We start from the raw sequence: 18121 nt of genomic DNA, 5'->3' as shown, positions 1-18121 counted from the left end.
AAATCATAATTTCAAAATTTAAATAACCTATTATCATCTAAAACAAAAGTCCTCCACTGGAATATGCTTGTTAGAACAAAACTGCATGTACAAACAAGTATGTATATTTGCATGTATAAATTAATAATTTGAAGTGACATGTTAATTGAAACTGATAAAAAAAACACTGATGTAACAAAGAATGAGAGAAATATTTATTTTTACTTTTTTACAAAAAAGTCTCCCTAGTGAGCATTTCTGAATTTTTCTAATTTTTGGAAGCTAAGTCTTCCCTGTGGGTGAAGGCATGCATGTGAGGACATGCATGCAACGGTATAAGTTTCAAAACCAATTTTAGATAAAACCTCATGATATATGAGCAATTTATTGTTGTTTATACTGATGTTGTGGGGAGCAAAAGTACTCTTCATAAGAATGTGACTTGTAGTAATATTGCAGTAGAGAGGCAAGTGTACATAAATAATTGCAAAAAAAAAATTAGATAATACTGATGTATCTTTAGCTGTACTAAAAGAAGAAAATCATAAGAAAAAAAATACAAAAAAAACATGAGTAAAAAATTTAAAAAGCAAATCATAAGCAAAAAAAATATACAAAAAAACCATGAGTAAAAAAATTTAAAAAAATCAGAAGTAAAAAAAAAATATATATATATATATATATATATATATATATATATATATATATATATATATATATATATATATATATATATATATATATATATATATATAAACACTACATTATATATGTCCAGTATCATTTTTACTGTACAATATGTAAGCATAATGAAATTAATATTAATATAAAAAAAATTAAATCTTATTCTAGGAAATTTACCTTTCTATTATTTTCAATCTGTATGCTGTATGTTAGAATATTTCTCATGTATGTTTTATACCATGTATATTTGTCATGTCAAATAATTTCTTTACTTGAATTTTTTGTGTATGAGATTGATGGGGAAGTATCATTGTAACAACAGCCAGTAACAAGTCCACAGATTCAAAGAGTCCAAATTTGGAAGAGGTTATCAGACTGCATCATTAATGTACTAATTGTGTAATACAGATCCATTACTGAGTGTGGTCGGGATTTTGTTGTATATGTCCATAACAACAAAACCCCTGGGGAGCAGTTGTAATGGATCTGGGAGACGTTATTTTTTTTATGGTATTTGTCGATATCAAATTGTAAATGTTTTCTTATATTTTTTGTCAGAATTTTTGTGTTTATTATAATTTGCCTTAGTATATGTTAATTTACTTATAAGTTTGAGAGTGAAAACATATTGATTACTATTAGTAAATGTGTCTAAGAATAGCAAAGAGACTGATTACAAGTGGAAGTTTGTGTGTTGTGTAAAATATCTTTGACGCTGGAGTCGCATTTGACTGTAGTTAGTTGGCTCTTGGTGTGTGTTGACGGTAGAACAATGTGAAGGTCGCCGTCATAAATAATTTTGAATTATGTTACTATTTTTTTTGTATGAACTATAAGAAGAAACTACATTTGAAGAATTGGTATTTGAAACACGAAAATGAGGGAAACACGTTGAACCACGTCAATTCTGCAGCCGACAAAGATGCATTGTGGAATCATACTTAGACAACTGAAGCCAAGACTAATATCGCCTTATAAACGTCTAACGAAAAAGGTACTGTCATGAAATATGGCAAATTTAAGTAAATAAAAAATAGTGAGCATATTTTCAACTTGTGTCTTGTCCGGGACACAATATTTCAACTGTGTCTCAGCCGGGAAATCATATTTCAACTGGGGACTGTAGCTGGGATGCCATATTTCAACTGGGGACTGTAGCCGGGATGCCATATTTCAAGTTGTAGAAATGTGATGTCATTAGATGATAGGTCTTCTTAAAGAAAATGTGTAATACCAGCTCAAAAATCTAAAGTTTACAATTGCTAAGGTTTGTTGAAGTTTTAGCTCATGTTTCACTCTTTCTTCATATTTTATTGCAATTGATATCTTTCTTACCAGCATATCCAGAATGGCATGCCAATATAATCCAGCAAAGGGCACTGCTCCAGGCAAGAGGAGCCCATGCGGCGAAAGTAGCTGCCTCATATACATTGTATACATAGCTCAGTTTGTAAACATTTTTAGCCAAAAGCATTGAGCAACTGGCTAATACAATAGCAACAATCCACCCTGTGGCCACAAGTACCTGCAGACAATGTTAAAAAATGCACTGTCATTAAATTCCTTAAATTATAGCTACAATGTTCATTCACAATTATGAGTATTCTGGGCTGGAGGTGTGGTGTGACAGCCAGCTAAAAAAACACACACAAGCAGTATGCTGTTGCTGAGTAAATTACAGAGTATAGCTATACAGACACCTTTGAAGTCATTTTTCTGAATTTTTCTGATAAGAACTACCTCTCCTGTTAACTCCCATCTACCATGTGCTTGTGACATACATATTGCTCTATTTCCTTTTAGATTCTTCCTTTATCCCCTGTCTATTTACTTTCTGGACACTCTCTGCCATCACTTGCCTATTTCTCTCCTGTTCTTTTTTGCTGTTTGGCATGCACGCATGCACATGACTGCATGCTCTCTCTCTCTCTCTCTCTCTCTCTCACACACACACACACACACACACACACACACACACACACACACACACAAAATGCCTCTATATGGTGATAGCTGGAAGCACAGTGCTAGTGCTGCATTTTGGAAGATGGACTGGGTTGTGGTGAGGGTTGTACCATGTGGGCTGGGTAGAGAGAGAGAAAGAGAGAGAGAGAGAGAGAGAGAGAGAGAGAGAGAGAGAGAGGGGTGGGAGGCAGGGAAAGGGTTTTGGGGTGGATGGCTGGCAGCACGAAGGGAGACAGTTGGTTTGCTGGGTAGGAATGTGGGAGGGAGAGACGACAGATGCACAAGCTAAGTGTGTGATGCACTGTTGCTGAAGCCAGCATTGAGCATCACACACTGAAGGTGACATGGGGACATGAACTGGGAATAGCATAAGCATATTAGAAGAAAGAGTACCAATGTTACATTTTACAGAAATAATTTATCATGAGAAAGGTTAGTGCAAGGCAGATGTCACCTATTTTGAGTGCTGCCCATTAAAAAGTGCAAAAGCTGATTTCTTAGCAATGTTTCATTTTTCAAGCAAATATGAGAAGTGAGATCATTATTTCCGTCAGAAATAAAATTGCATTAAAAGGGTTGAGTGGAGCTATTGGACTAGACCAAATAAGGTGAAGCCAGCTTCACTGCAAAAGTTACCGTATTTACTCGAATCTAAGCCGCACTTTTTTTCTGTTTTTTTTTAATCCAAATAACCGCCTGCGGCTTAGAATCGAGTGCAAAGTAAGCGGCAGTTCTGAAAAATGTTGGTAGGTGCTGCCACAACTAACTTCTGCCGTCGAATATATGTAGCGCTACACAGGCATGCTTTGCAGGCACAAAGATAAATACTGGCGCCAAAACCTCTGTGTCAGTAAAAAAATTTTAAAACAAGGAAGACGAGCTTTTTTCTCCGCCCCGAGTTTCGACCGCTTCAATTTCATACATTATACAATGAAGTAAATACAAATTCCGTATTGTTCATCTTTGAATGTAAAAGCATTTCAATGTACTACGAAAATCCGACTGGCAGGACTGTTTGGGATGTTTGTCAATGTGGCCAACTCTATGTTCTGAATTTTTTCCTACCTGTGAGAAGAGATGGTTGCTAATAGGAACTTTTATGAATTGTGAATCACATGCAGTATTCTCTTCACCATACGAATATAAAAATTTTGCCATGTATTCTTTCATGTTTGCTGTTATCTCATTTAAATCCTGTATGCCTAATAAACTACGAAACTAGAGTGAGACAACATCAAACGCGGAAGAATATACATATCATGTCATGTTTATATTCGTATTAATCTTATGCCTAATAGTGATACAGTCAGAATTGAAGCACGGCAATTGACTAGATTTTTAAATCTAAGATGACTAATTTTTGTGCAGAATATAATGTACTAAAGAGGCGTTTGCAAAGATTTTCAAATGGAGAAAATTTTTCGCTAAACTCTCATTCAGAACATCTTCTATCATACGCAGCCTATTATTTGGTTCTTGTTGATCATTACCAAAGAAAGCAGTGGTGTAAGTAACAACAAATAGCAGTCTCTGGCCATTGTTTCGATAATGAGATGATTCCTCTCTCTCTCTCTTTTTTTTTTTTTTTTTTTTTTTTTTTAAATTGTAAGCAGCGGTAAGGCGCACAAAAATAAGCCATGCCGCAAGCGGTGACAGGCCATAAACACACATTATCAGAATGCGACAAACAATGCTTGACACAGTACAGTAGAGCATTTTCAGCTTAGAGTGACGTAAACACCTATAACAAAGAGAATGGCACTTATCAGATCAAAGAAAAATAAGCAATCAATTCAAACCAGACGAAGCACGTGAAAAAGGAAGGGTACCCGTATAAATATGGATGGAGCGCCTCAAATTTCAGGTGCGGCTTAGATTCGGGAAAATTTTTTTCCTTGATTTCCAGTCTCATTTTTCAGGTGCAGCTTAGATTCGAGTGTGGCTTGGATTCGAGTAAATATGGGTATGGCTAGTGCTTTCTGGATTTTTTTCTTATCAATTGCCTTACATAGGGTAAAATAATAACTGGTGAAAGGTACATGGGTCTTCTTTGACAACAGAGAACTGAGGACTTTGTAGTATAAATTGCTGGAATATCCAACCCGTTCACTAAATTTGACACTATTTTGACACTATTTGACTTTAATTTATTCTGTCACTTAAAGAATCTTTAGTATACATAAAAAAATTAACATCTATGAAGATTAATATCGTATTACTTTTTCACTAACTCTGTTGGCAGGTCGACAGACACACAAACGAACACAAACATACACACAAAATTCAAGCTTTCGCAACAAACTGTTGCCTCATCAGGAAAGAGGGAAGGAGAGGGAAAGACGAAAGGATGTGGGTTTTAAGGGAGAGGGTAAGGAGTCATTCCAGTCCCGGGAGCGGAAAGACTTACCTTAGGGGGAAAAAAGGACGGGTATACACTCGCACACACACACATATCCATCCACACATATACAGACACAAGCAGACATATTTCCTTCGTGGAATGTTTCCTTCTATTATAACCATATATATATATATATATATATACCTATTTGTAAAGGCTCCTGCTTGTGTCTGTGTATATGCGGATGGATATGTGTGTGTATGCGAGTGTATACCTGTCCTTTTTCCCCCCTAAGGTAAGTCTTTCCGCTCCCGGGACTGGAATGACTCCTTACCCTCTCCCTTAAAACCCATATCCTTTTGACTTTCCCTCTCCTTCCCTCTTTCCTGACGAGGCAACCGTTGGTTGTGAAAGCTAGAATTTTGTGTGTATGTTTGTGTTTGTGTGTCTATCGACCTGCCAGCGCTTTTTTGGTAAGTCTCATCATCTTTCTTTTTAAATATATTTTTCCCACGTGGAATGTTTCCCTCTATTATATAAAAAGATGATGAGACTTACCAAACAAAAGCGCTGGCAGGTCGATAGACACACAAACAAACACAATCATACACACAAAATTCTAGCTTTCACAACCAACGGCTACTTCGTCAGGAAAGAGGGAAGGAGAGGGAAAGACGAAAGGATGTGGGTTTTAAGGGAGAGGGTAAGGAGTCATTCCATTCCCGGGAGCGGAAAGACTTAACTTAGGGGCAAAAAAGGATGAGTATACACTCGCACACACACACATATCCATCCACACATATACAGACACAAGCAGACATATATGTCTGCTGCTTAGTTCATCCCTATGAAATCCCCAAACCACCTTCCCTACCCTCTGGCTGCTACCCTTGTAACCGCCCCCGGTGTAAAACCTGTCCCATGCACCCTCCTACCACCACCTACTCCAGTCCTGTAACCCGGAAGGTGTACACGATCAAAGGCAGAGTAACGTGTGAAAGCACCCACGTGATCTACCAACTGACCTGCCTACACTGTGACGCATTCTATGTGGGAATGACCAGCAACAAACTGTCCATTCACATGAATGGACACAGGCAGACAGTGTTTGTTGGTAATGAGGATCACTCTGTGGCTAAACATGCCTTGGTGCATGGCCAGCACATCTTGGCACAGTGTTACACCGTCTGGGTTATCTGGATACTTCCCACTAACACCAACCTATCCGAACTCCGGAGATGGGAACTTGCTCTTCAATATATACTCTCTTCCCGTTATCCACCAGGCCTCAATCTCCGCTAATTTCAAGTTGCTGCCACTCATACCTCACCTGTCATTCAACAACATCTTTGCCTCTGTACTTCCACCTCGACTGACATCTCTGCCCAAACTCTTTGCCTCTGTATATGTCTGCTTGTGTCTGTATATGTGTGGATGGATATGTGTGTGTGTGCGAGTGTATACCCATCCTTTTTTCCCCCTAAGGTAAGTCTTTCCGCTCCCGGGACTGGAATGACTCCTTACCCTCTCCCTTAAAACCCAAATCCTTTCGTCTTTCCCTCTCCTTCCCTCTTTCCTGATGAGGCAACCGTTGGTTGCGAAAGCTAGAATTTTGTGTGTATGTTTGTGTTTGTTTGTGTGTCTATCGACGTGCCAGTGCTTTCGTTTGGTAAGTCACATCATCTTTGTTTTTATATATAAAATTACTCCATTTACTTCTCGAGTTGTAATCCAGTGTTTATACACAGAGCTCCAATTGCAGTGGAGAGAGAGAACTGTTTTGCTCCCAGCTTAGATTTATTAACTGATTTAAGGATTACCATACTGGCATATCTTTTAACAATGGTGAGGTTTTTACTATATCTGTCACAATTATTTTAGCACTTGGTCAGCTAAAAATGCATGTACTCTATCTGTTCTACACTAACAGAAATATAAGTTAAAAATTGTGAAAAGTCATAATATGATCTATAATACACAAAGGCAGGTAATGAATACATTTTTTCACAGCAGTGCAGGTCAAGATAATACATGGTGTCTATACTGAAATTCCCTATTTTGTGAGGCAATTTAAAATTAGTAAATCATCCCCCCTCCATGAACCATGGACCTTGCCGTTGGTGGGGAGGCTTGCGTGCCTCAGCGATACAGATGGTCGTACCGTAGGTGCAACCACAACGGAGGGGTATCTGTTGAGAGGCCATACAAACATGTGGTTCCTGAAGAGGGGCAGCAGCCTTTTCAGTAGTTGCAGGGGCAACAGTCTGGATGATTGACTGATCTGGCCTTGTAGCATTAACCAAAACGGCCTTGCTGTGCTGGTACTGCGAACGGCTGAAAGCAAGGGGAAACTACAGCCGTAATTTTTCCCGAGGACATGCAGCTCTACTGTATGATTAAATGATGATGGCGCCCTCTTGGGTAAAATATTCCGGAGGTAAAATAGTCCCCCATTCGGATCTCCGGGCGGGGACTACTCAAGAGGACGTCGTTATCAGGAGAAAGAAAACTGGCGTTCTACGGATCGGAGCGTGGAATGTCAGATCACTTAATCGGGCAGGTAGGTTAGAAAATTTAAAAAGGGAGATGGATAGGTTAAAGTTAGATATAGTGGGAATTAGTGAAGTTCGGTGGCAGGAGGAACAAGACTTTTGGTCAGGTGATTACAGGGTTATAAATACAAAATCAAATAGGGGTAATGCAGGAGTAGGTTTAATAATGAATAAAAAAATAGGAGTGCGGGTTAGCTACTACAAACAGCATAGTGAACGCATTATTGTGGCCAAGATAGACACAAAGCCCATGCCTACTACAGTAGTACAAGTTTATATGCCAACTAGCTCTGCAGATGATGAAGAAATAGATGAAATTTATGACGAGATAAAAGAAATTATTCAGGTAGTGAAGGGAAACAAAAATTTAATAGTCATGGGTGACTGAAATTCGTCAGTAGGAAAAGGGAGAGAAGGAAACATAGTAGGTGAATATGGATTGGGGGGAAGGAATGAAAGAGGAAGCCACCTTGTAGAATTTTGCACAGAGCATAACTTAATCATAGCTAACATTTGGTTCAAGAATCATGAAAGGAGGCTGTATACATGGAAGAAGCCTGGAGATACTGACAGGTTTCAGATAGATTATATAATGGTAAGACAGAGATTTAGGAACCAGGTTTTAAATTGTAAGACATTTCCTGGGGCAGATGTAGATTCTGACCACAATCTATTGGTTATGAACTGCAGATTGAAACTGAAGAAACTGCAAAAAGGTGGGAATTTAAGGAGATGGGACCTGGATAAACTGAAAGAACCAGAGGTTGTAGAGAGTTTCAGGGAGAGCATTAGGGAACAATTGACAGGAATGGGGGAAAGAAATACAGTAGAAGAAGAATGGGTAGCTCTGAGGGATGAAGTGGTGAAGGCAGCAGACGATCAAGTAGGTAAAAAGACGCGGGCTAATAGAAATCCTTGGGTAACAGAAGAAATATTGAATTTAATTGATGAAAGGAGAAAATATAAAAATGCAGTAAATGAAGAAGGCAAAAAGGAATACAAACGTCTCAAAAATGAAATCGACAGGAAGTGCAAAATGGCTAAGCAGGGATGGCTAGAGGACAAATGTAAGGATGTAGAGGCTTGTCTGACTAGGGGTAAGATAGATACTGCCTACAGGAAAATTAAAGAGACCTTTGGAGAGAAGAGAACCACTTGTATGAATATCAAGAGCTCAGATGGCAACCCAGTTCTAAGCAAAGAAGGGAAAGCAGAAAGGTGGAAGGAGTATATAGAGGGTTTATACAAGGGCGATGTACTTGAGGACAATATTATGGAAATGGAAGAGGATGTAGATGAAGAAGAAATGGGAGATAAGATACTGCGTGAAGAGTTTGACAGAGCACTGAAAGACCTGAGTCGAAACAAGGCCCCGGGAGTAGACAACATTCCATTAGAACTACTGATGGCCTCGGGAGAGCCAGTCATGACAAAACTCTACCATCTGGTGAGCACGATGTATGAGACAGGCGAAATACCCTCAGACTTTAAGAAGAATATAATAATTCCAATCCCAAAGAAAGCAGGTGTTGACAGATGTGAAAATTACCGAACTATCAGTTTAATAAGTCACAGCTGCAAAATACTAACGCGAATTCTTTACAGACGAATGGAAAAACTGGTAGAAGCCGACCTCGGGGAAGATCAGTTTGGATTCCGTAGAAATGTTGGAACACGTGAGGCAATACTGACCTTACGACTTATCTTGGAAGAAAGATTAAGAAAAGGCAAACCTACGTTTCTAGCATTTGTAGACTTAGAGAAAGCTTTTGACAATGTTAACTGGAATACTCTCTTTCAAATTCTGAAGGTGGCAGGGGTAAAATACAGGGAGCGAAAGGCTATTTACAATTTGTACAGAAACCAGATGGCAGTTATAAGAGTCGAGGGGCATGAAAGGGAAGCAGTGGTTGGGAAAGGAGTGAGACAGGGTTGTAGCCTCTCCCCGATGTTATTCAATCTGTATATTGAGCAAGCAGTAAAGGAAACAAAAGAAAAATTCGGAGTAGGTATTAAAATTCATGGAGAAGAAGTAAAAACTTTGAGGTTCGCCGATGACATTGTAATTCTGTCAGAGACAGCAAAGGACTTGGAAGAGCAGTTGAACGGAATGGACAGTGTCTTGAAAGGAGGATATAAGATGAACATCAACAAAAGCAAAACGAGGATAATGGAATGTAGTCGAATTAAGTCGGGGGATGCTGAGGGATTTAGATTAGGAAATGAGATACTTAAAGTAGTAAAGGAGTTTTGCTATTTAGGGAGTAAAATAACCGATGATGGTCGAAGTAGAGAGGATATAAAATGTAGACTGGCAATGGCAAGGAAAGCGTTTCTCAAGAAGAGAAATTTGTTAACATCGAATATAGATTTAGGTGGCAGGAAGTCGTTTCTGAAAGTATTTGTATGGAGTGTAGCCATGTATGGAAGTGAGACATGGACGATAACTAGTTTGGACAAGAAGAGAATAGAAGCTTTCGAAATGTGGTGCTACAGAAGAATGCTGAAGATAAGGTGGGTAGATCACGTAACTAATGAGGAGGTGTTGAATAGGATTGGGGAGGAGAGAAGTTTGTGGCACAACTTGACTAGAAGAAGGGATCGGTTGGTAGGACATGTTCTGAGGCATCGAGGGATCACAAATTTAGCATTGGAGGGCAGCGTGGAGGGTAAAAATCGTAGAGGGAGACCAAGAGATCAATACACTAAGCAGATTCAGAAGGATGTAGGTTGCAGTAGGTACTGGGAGATGAAGAAGCTTGCACAGGATAGAGTAGCATGGAGAGCTGCATCAAACCAGTCTCAGGACTGAAGACCACAACAACAACAACAACAAATCATTCTTTGTTTCAGGTCTGAGTTGTCTGTTGGGTGCTGAAGGACTTAAAATTGCTGCCTAAATTTTTTCAACATCTGGCATACTTGAATTATTGTTCATTGAAGCAGAAATGGCATCAGTTCATGAGAAGGCACAAACTGTGCTTTGGTATGCAGAGTTTAAATCCATTGTTATGGTGCAAAGGCAGTTTTGTGGTGTTTACAGGAAAGCAGCACCAGATGCCAAGAGCACAGAAGCATGGCACAGTCAGTTTGCAAAGGGTCATGTAGGAAGTCAGCTGATCTCTGAAGAGCAAGTTGGGAATATCCGCCAAACATTTCAATGAAGTCCACAAAAATCAGTTTGTCAACTTCACGAGAACTTCAGAAGTCTTGTGCAATGTTCATAAAGTCCTTAGAAAGTGGCTGTGTCTGTATTCATACAAGACGCAGATACAGCAGGCCAAAGAGCCTGATGACAAGCAGCGACGAAACGAATTTGCATATGAAATGCTTAATTGAATCGACTGAAATCCTGAGTTCTTGCCAAGAGTAATGTTTTCTGATGAGGCCACATTCTACTCTCTGGAGCTGTGAACAAGCATAACATTTGAATCTGGTGTTACACAATCCACACAGTGTCAGGGAAAAGGCATGTGATAGCCCAAAAGTGAACAGTTGGTGTGGTCTCATGTGTGACAAGATAATTGGACCATTCTTCTTTGCTGAAACAACTGTCACAGGAACGATGTACCTAGACATGCTGGAGATCGTTGTCTTTCCCCCAAAAGTTGCAGACTTGCAACCAAACCTTTGATTTCAGCAAGATGGTGTTGTGTCTCGCTGGTCTCTGGATGTTCAGAAAGCTCTAAATGGTACATTTCCAGGGCACTGGATTAGATGAGGTACACTCATGAATTGTGCTACACATTCACCTGGCATCAAACCACTGGATCTTTTTCTATGGGGCTACATCAAGAGAGGGCCTATGCCACTGCAGTACGGGATATTCAAGACCTTCATAATCGGATTGTTGAAGTCATTGACACCATTCCTTTGGACATGTTGCATCAGACCTGGATGGAAACTGAAAACAGACTCAGCATTCTTTATGTCACTGAAGGGGTTCTGTTTTGATTTGTTGTCACCTCAGGGGCTGTGTTTTGATTTATTGTTGTAATTTTTTTAAACTTATTTTCACATAAAACATATTTTTGTGAAAAAAATAAAGTTATATCATTTAGTTTTAGTATATGGAACACATTTAAAACAGGGAATTTTGACATATACACCTGTATAAGTACTAATTTTGGATTATTCTTGTTTTGCTCGAAAATATGGCAATGACAAGGTGATGTATTAGCTAGCTGCCCTATCTTCCAACACATGCTGCAAGAGGAATGCACAGATGCATGAAATAGTTGAAGCAAACATCTGTTGGTTGTAATCTACTAATTTACTCCCACCTTTGGAATCCTAAGAGATTTTTCCATTTTCTTCATGTAAAAGCCTAACAATACTCCAAAAATGTAGGGTGACGCCCTTGGAAGAGGCAGTCCATACATAATGTTGGCTGTCCTGTAAAGCTGAGATGGCCTGAAAATAAATTAAAGTTATTAATTTATAAAATTTTCATAAGTAATGAAAAACGAATGTAAGCAATGCTACACACAAAATTGTCTACAACAGTTAGTTACAGAAAGTAGACCAACTAATGTAAAATCACAGTCATAACAAAGTAATATTCACAAGGAAAAGTGAAGCACAAAGAAAATAATATGAGAAAGTGTAGTGAATGTGGCAGATGTGTCAGGCAGAATCAAAGAAGGCAAATAATATGAACAGAAAAAAAGGCCAATGGATTTTAACAGCAATGATTGAGATTCTCCAATGATTAATAATGTGTTAAGGTTTCAGTTGACAGTTATTGGTTAAGAGTAGTAATAGATATAGAAAGATAATGCATGGCCTAAGGAGGCAAGCAATAGACAAAATTAAATATATTAATATGAAATGAAAAAGAATTACAATGAATGGAGAGGGAGAGAGAGAGAGAGAGAGAGAGAGAGAGAGAGAGAGAGAGAGAGAGAAGGACTTAAGATAAGGAGAAGTGTAGAAAAACAGGTTTCCTGAATGAGAACAGGCCAAGAGGTGATGTGGAAATTGAAAGCAGTAGAGAGTAGAAGAAGAGAAACAAATACTTTTGAATAGCACCTTTTGTAGATCAACATAGAACTTGAATGGGGCCATTTACATTATTTAGAATTCTAATGCATACATAAATAAGAAAACTAAACAGTATTTGCAAATGACTCAATTGATGTGTAAGAGCTATCCACTTCATAAGATAAATGTTGCATATGATGGGAGAAGTGTAGTATTTTATGGAAGAATGGTACAGTTCAACTGTAATGGAGATGATACACACATTACAGGACTTTGATGCATTCCATGGCTTACAGCAGGAATTTCAATTGGTCTGGATCACAGTGTGAGGAGAAACTGTAGTGTCCATATGTCTAGAACTGTGTTTTGGATTGGATGTTCATCTGGAGCATTGTATTTCTACTACAAGAGCATAATAGGATGCAGAGTGAGTGTACACACTGCATTGATACATATCTACACATAAAAGCAGGACATTTTAAAAAATCCAGCAAAACCTAAAGAAATCCTACAAAAATATGTTTTGCACAGAAACTGAACCCTTGCACCTTGTCTTTTAAGAGAGTGCAATCTACAATATTTTTGGAAAAGCATATACTGCAGATAATGTTCTCCATCTTATGTACATGTGTGCATCTTGTCTTTAGGTGCCCCACTGCTTGTCTTGAATGCACTCTTTCACAAAAAAAGTTATGTTTCCTAGTTCACTGCAGGGAATTTCATTCACACTGAAAAACTGAAATGACTGTATGCCATTGATATCTGGAAGTCCCCACCTGGGAAAGTTTGGCCACTAAGTTGCAAGTCTTTTCAGTTGGTGCCATGTTGGGCAACTTGTGCGTCAATGATGATGGTGACAACACACCACCTAGTCCCTGAGAAGAGAAAATCTCTGATCTGGCCTGGAATCAATCCTGCGCCCACTGCATGGCAGTCAGATGCACTGACCACTCAGCCAAGGGGGCGGACTTCATTCCTATTGTTTTTAGGGTTGATCAAAGCTTGAACAATATACGAGAATGAATTTTTCACCCTACAGCAGAATATGTTCTGTAATGAAATTTACTGACATGTGAAAACTGTGGGTGAGATCAAGTCTTAAATCTAGTCCCACTGACTTTCATGAGCAGTATGTTTGTCAAGTGATCCAATTTAGCACTCATGACAGCCTCGGTCAAAGTTTAAGTCCACCAGAACCTCCCAACTAACCTCTGAACTTTTTTGCAGCTTCCATGTATGTTACACATGAAAGACAACAGTTTCTTTTAAAGCTGTAATAAAAGTAAACGTCTTTAGAGCTTCCAGAACTGGTAGTTCTGAATGTAAGTAATTCTAGACACAAAACTATCTACATGAAGGAAGGAGGGATAAGTTGGGGTAGGTTGTAAAGGAAGACTAAGATAAGAGCATATTGTCAAGTCAAGCAAAGAAGGATCAAAAGGAAAAATAATAAATTATATTTTGTTTAAGTTATTAACAGACTTTGCACAAATGAGATAGCTATAAACATTGAAAAAACACAGTTCATCCAGTTTTGTGCAGTTATAAGTACCCCATCTCAAATTAGTATAATGTACAACCAAAAATAACGTCAAAATTCTTGGGTGTGCGTAATTCAAAATATAAAAACTATGTAGTAGACCTGCTGAAATATTTAGGTTCAGCTAATTTTATTGGAAGAATAACTACCATCTTTAGGGACATAAAAAAAATCACACATATTTTACAAGTATTCCATTCACTGATGTTCTACAGTATGATATACTGGGACATTTCTTCACTTAAGCATAATATCTTCATTGCACAAAAGAATGTACTGTTAATAAGAATTATGTATGGGGTTCATTCATGTACATTTTGCAGGCATTTATCTTTGCCGATGGGAATATTAACTACAACCTCACAGTCCATTTATTCAGTGATGACATTTTTCATCCATAGTCCATTGCAGTTTGGGAGTAACAAGGATGTTCATAAATACAATACTAGAAGCAAAAATTATCTGCACTTCCTTCTACTGATTTTCTGGTGTAGCCAGTAGTGAATACAAAGCTATAAAACTCTATGACAATCTGTCCACGGCAGTGAAATATCAGACAGTAGTGTTTTCAAACATACATTAAAGTAGCGAATCTTCAGGTTTTGGTGGCGCAAAGAGTGTTCCATTAAGTTTCAGGTGTGCAGCCGCAAGAAATCTCCTTCTTCTTCTAATATTTTGGCTGCATAACGTTCAGCCATCTTCAGAGTGAGCTGCAAGATTGCCGCTCCAGTGCTCGCTTCGTCCCTTTATACTGTTGTACGGCGCGACTGCGCATGTGGCCACAGATGCAAATGTGCCAGAGACGTTGGTCGGCAGCAGAGACGTGCATAATGCGCGAGTTGTATCTATGACTCCGCAGTTGTTCTTTGTTGGCATATCGATATATCATTGTGAGCTGCACTGTGACGATGTATTTGCAAGTTTATTACAGCAAGTGCCGAACTTTGACTCACAGAGCGCATATTATTTCTGACGAAAGCAGTCTGCAAGATGAACTTTCCCACTTACAAAGAGTGTTTGAAGACAATGGGTACTCTCCACAACGAATACAGAGAGGGCACTGAAAATGAAACCGAAAGAGGCCACAAAGAAAGCAGAGGAAGATGAAGAAACCTTTAAATCGATGGCCTTCCTGCCATATGTGGGTAGCCTCTCATTAAAAATAGAACGCATTCTCGGCAGACACAAAGTAAAAGTGATTTTCCGTCCTCCACCTAAGACAGCTACACTCGTGGGCTCTGTCAAAGATGATTTGCTGCTCTGAAAATCTGGAGTTTACAAAATTCCATGTGAATGTGGCCTTTCTTACATTGGACAAACAACTCGTACTGTCCAAGAAAGATGTACAGAACACTAGAGGTACACACGACTTTTACAACCTAACAAGTCTGCAGTGGCAGAGCATTGTATTGATAATGGTCACAGTATGTTGTATGACAACGTTGAAATTTTGGCTACTACATCATCTTTTTGGACTCTATAGTAAAGGAGGCAATTGAAATTCACTTGACGACGAACTTAATTAATCTTGATAAATCATGGAATCCGGCACTTGCTGTAATAAACTCACAAAGACATCGTCACAGTGCAGCTCACAATGATATATCGATATGCCAACAAAGATCAACTGCGGAGTCATAGATACAACTCGCGCATTATGCACCTCTCTGCCGCCGACCAACGTCTCTGGCGCATTTGCATCTGTGGCCGCATGCACAGTCGCGCGGTACAACAGTATAAAGGGACGAAGCGAGCACTGGAGTGGCAGTCTTGTGGCTCACTCTGAAGATGGCTGAACATTATACAGCCAAAATATTAGAAGAAGAAGGAGATCTCTTGCGGCTGCACACCCGAAACTTAATGGAACAGTCTCTGCGCCGCCAAAACCTGAAGATTCACATCAAGTACGTCTGCGGGGAGGAGATGGTTTTATGTGTTTGACGATTGGATAAGCTTCGACACTTGAGAGAGATTACTGAGCTCTTTAAATTTTTTACTAAGGTGCCGTGACCAGGGCATAATTCCGAAGTTTGCCAGATTAGTACATTATATAAAAACGACGTCTATGAATAAGATTTTAACAAAAGCTGGCTCTGCTATTGTTAAGGAGAGGATCCACTTTACTCACCAAAAATTAGACCTGGTTTCTGAAGAACTGTATTGCCTGCACCTGAAGATGTCTGTGGAGATACCCTATGATTCTTGGAATTGGATTGATGGTACAACTTGGGCCACATCAGACTGGATTCGTGATGTGGCCACATCCTGACAGACTGCAAAATTTAGTCGACTGAAGACGACATCACAGTGAGAAACTGTTATTTGATGCCCTGTTATTAATATGACAGGTAGAGATTTGGATGATGCTACAATGATGGCTTAGAGTAAGGGACTGAATTTTGCACCCACACCACAGGTTCTGCCGTTGCCTTCGTTTATCAGCGCCATTGAAGAAGCTGTTCGACCACTTCCCTCTGATTCAGCAGGGGAAATAAGACATGAAACATGCCGTGCAATTATGAAGGCTCGCCCACAAAGGAGCAATATATCTGTGGCAGAGAGGGCTGCTCTACGCAAGCTTCGCCTGGATACTCAGATGGTGATACTCCCAGCAGATAAAGGTAATGCTACTGTTTTATTGTCTCGGGATGAATACCATGATAAAATGTACAGTTTATTGAGTGATAGCATGTACCGGAAGATCAGCAGGGATCCCACTAATCGAGTGGCGAAGAAAACTGTTTCGCTTCTGAATGATTCTCCCTTTCCACCAGAAGTTGTTCGGAGATTGAAACCAAGTGGTCCGGTGCCTCCTAGACTTTATGGACTACCAAAGGTCCACAAGAAAGATGTTCCTCTATGCCCCATAGTGAGTAACATAGGCTCTCCGACCTATGACGTTGCCAAACATCTGGCATCATTGTTGAGGCCTCTTGTGGGACAATGTACTCACCACATAAGAAACTCAGCTGACTTCATTAGTAAACTGAAATCACTGAAAATGAAGCCGTCTGATATATTAGTTAGTTTTGATGTGGTGGCATTATTTACAAAGGTTCCCCTTCCAGAATCTCTACAACTTATTGAAAGAAGTTTTGACAAAGAGATTTCAGCTTTATTTAAACATGTTCTGACCTCCACATATTTCTTATTTAACAATGAATTTTTTGAACAGATGGACGGAGTCGCCATGGGTAGTCCCTTATACCCTCTGGTGACCAATTTATTTATGGAGGACTTCGAGCAGAAGGCGCTTGAATCTGCTGACTTGAAACCCACGGTACTCTGGAGGTATGTTGATGACACCTTTGTAGTTTGGCCCCATGGTGAAGACAACTTGCAAGACTTCTTAAGACATCTGAACTCCCTCCACGATCAAATAAAGTTCACAATGGAAATTGAAAAGGAGGGATGCCTTCCATTCTTGGATGTTTTGGTTCAGCGCAGAGAGGATGGCACTTTGGGACATGAAGTGTATAGGAAGTCAACGCACACCGATCTGTATTTATGTGCAAATAGCTGCCACCATCCTCCCCAGACAATGAGTGTTCTCCGAACTTTGACTCACAGAGCGCATATTATTTCTGACGAAAGCAGTCTGCAAGATGAACTTTCCCATTTACAAAGAGTGTTTGAAGACAATGGGTACTCTCCACAATGAATACAGAGAGGGCACTGAAAATGAAACCGAAAGAGGCCGCAAAGAAAGCAGAGGAAGATGAAGAAACCTTTAAATCGATGGCCTTCCTGCCATATGTGGGTAGCCTCTCATTAAAAATAGAACGCATTCTCGGCAGACACAAAGTAAAAGTGATTTTTCGTCCTCCACCTAAGACAGCTACACTCATGGGCTCTGTCAAAGATGGTTTGCTGCTCCGAAAATCTGGAGTTTACAAAATTCCATGTGAATGTGGCCTTTCTTACATCGGACAAACAACTCGTACTGTCCAAGAAAGATGTACAGAGGTACACACGACTTTTACAACCTAACAAGTCTGCAGTGGCAGAGCACTGTATTGATAATGGTCACAGTATGTTGTATGACAACGTCGAAATTTTGGCTACTACATCCTTTTG

General features: G+C 39.4%; 1 protein-coding gene across 2 annotated transcripts in view; it reads right to left on the bottom strand.

Annotated features, from left to right (window-relative positions):
- The window catches only part of LOC126094704 (nose resistant to fluoxetine protein 6-like), a 386182-nt gene that overhangs the window by 21131 nt on the left and 346930 nt on the right, over positions 1 to 18121 (bottom strand). For both annotated transcript variants that reach the window (XM_049909231.1, XM_049909232.1), the window contains exons 11-12: positions 11805 to 11934; positions 1999 to 2188 (exon numbers count right to left, since the gene is read on the bottom strand). In XM_049909231.1, coding sequence (XP_049765188.1) covers positions 1999 to 2188; positions 11805 to 11934 — 320 coding nt within the window. The remainder of the gene's footprint in view (positions 1 to 1998; positions 2189 to 11804; positions 11935 to 18121) is intronic.

The sequence above is a fragment of the Schistocerca cancellata genome, chromosome 8, assembly GCF_023864275.1.
Source record: "Schistocerca cancellata isolate TAMUIC-IGC-003103 chromosome 8, iqSchCanc2.1, whole genome shotgun sequence".
NCBI classification, from domain to species: domain Eukaryota; kingdom Metazoa; phylum Arthropoda; class Insecta; order Orthoptera; family Acrididae; genus Schistocerca; species Schistocerca cancellata.
The sequence above is the reverse complement of the archived record's forward strand: the minus strand, read 5'-3'. Positions and strand labels throughout refer to the sequence as shown.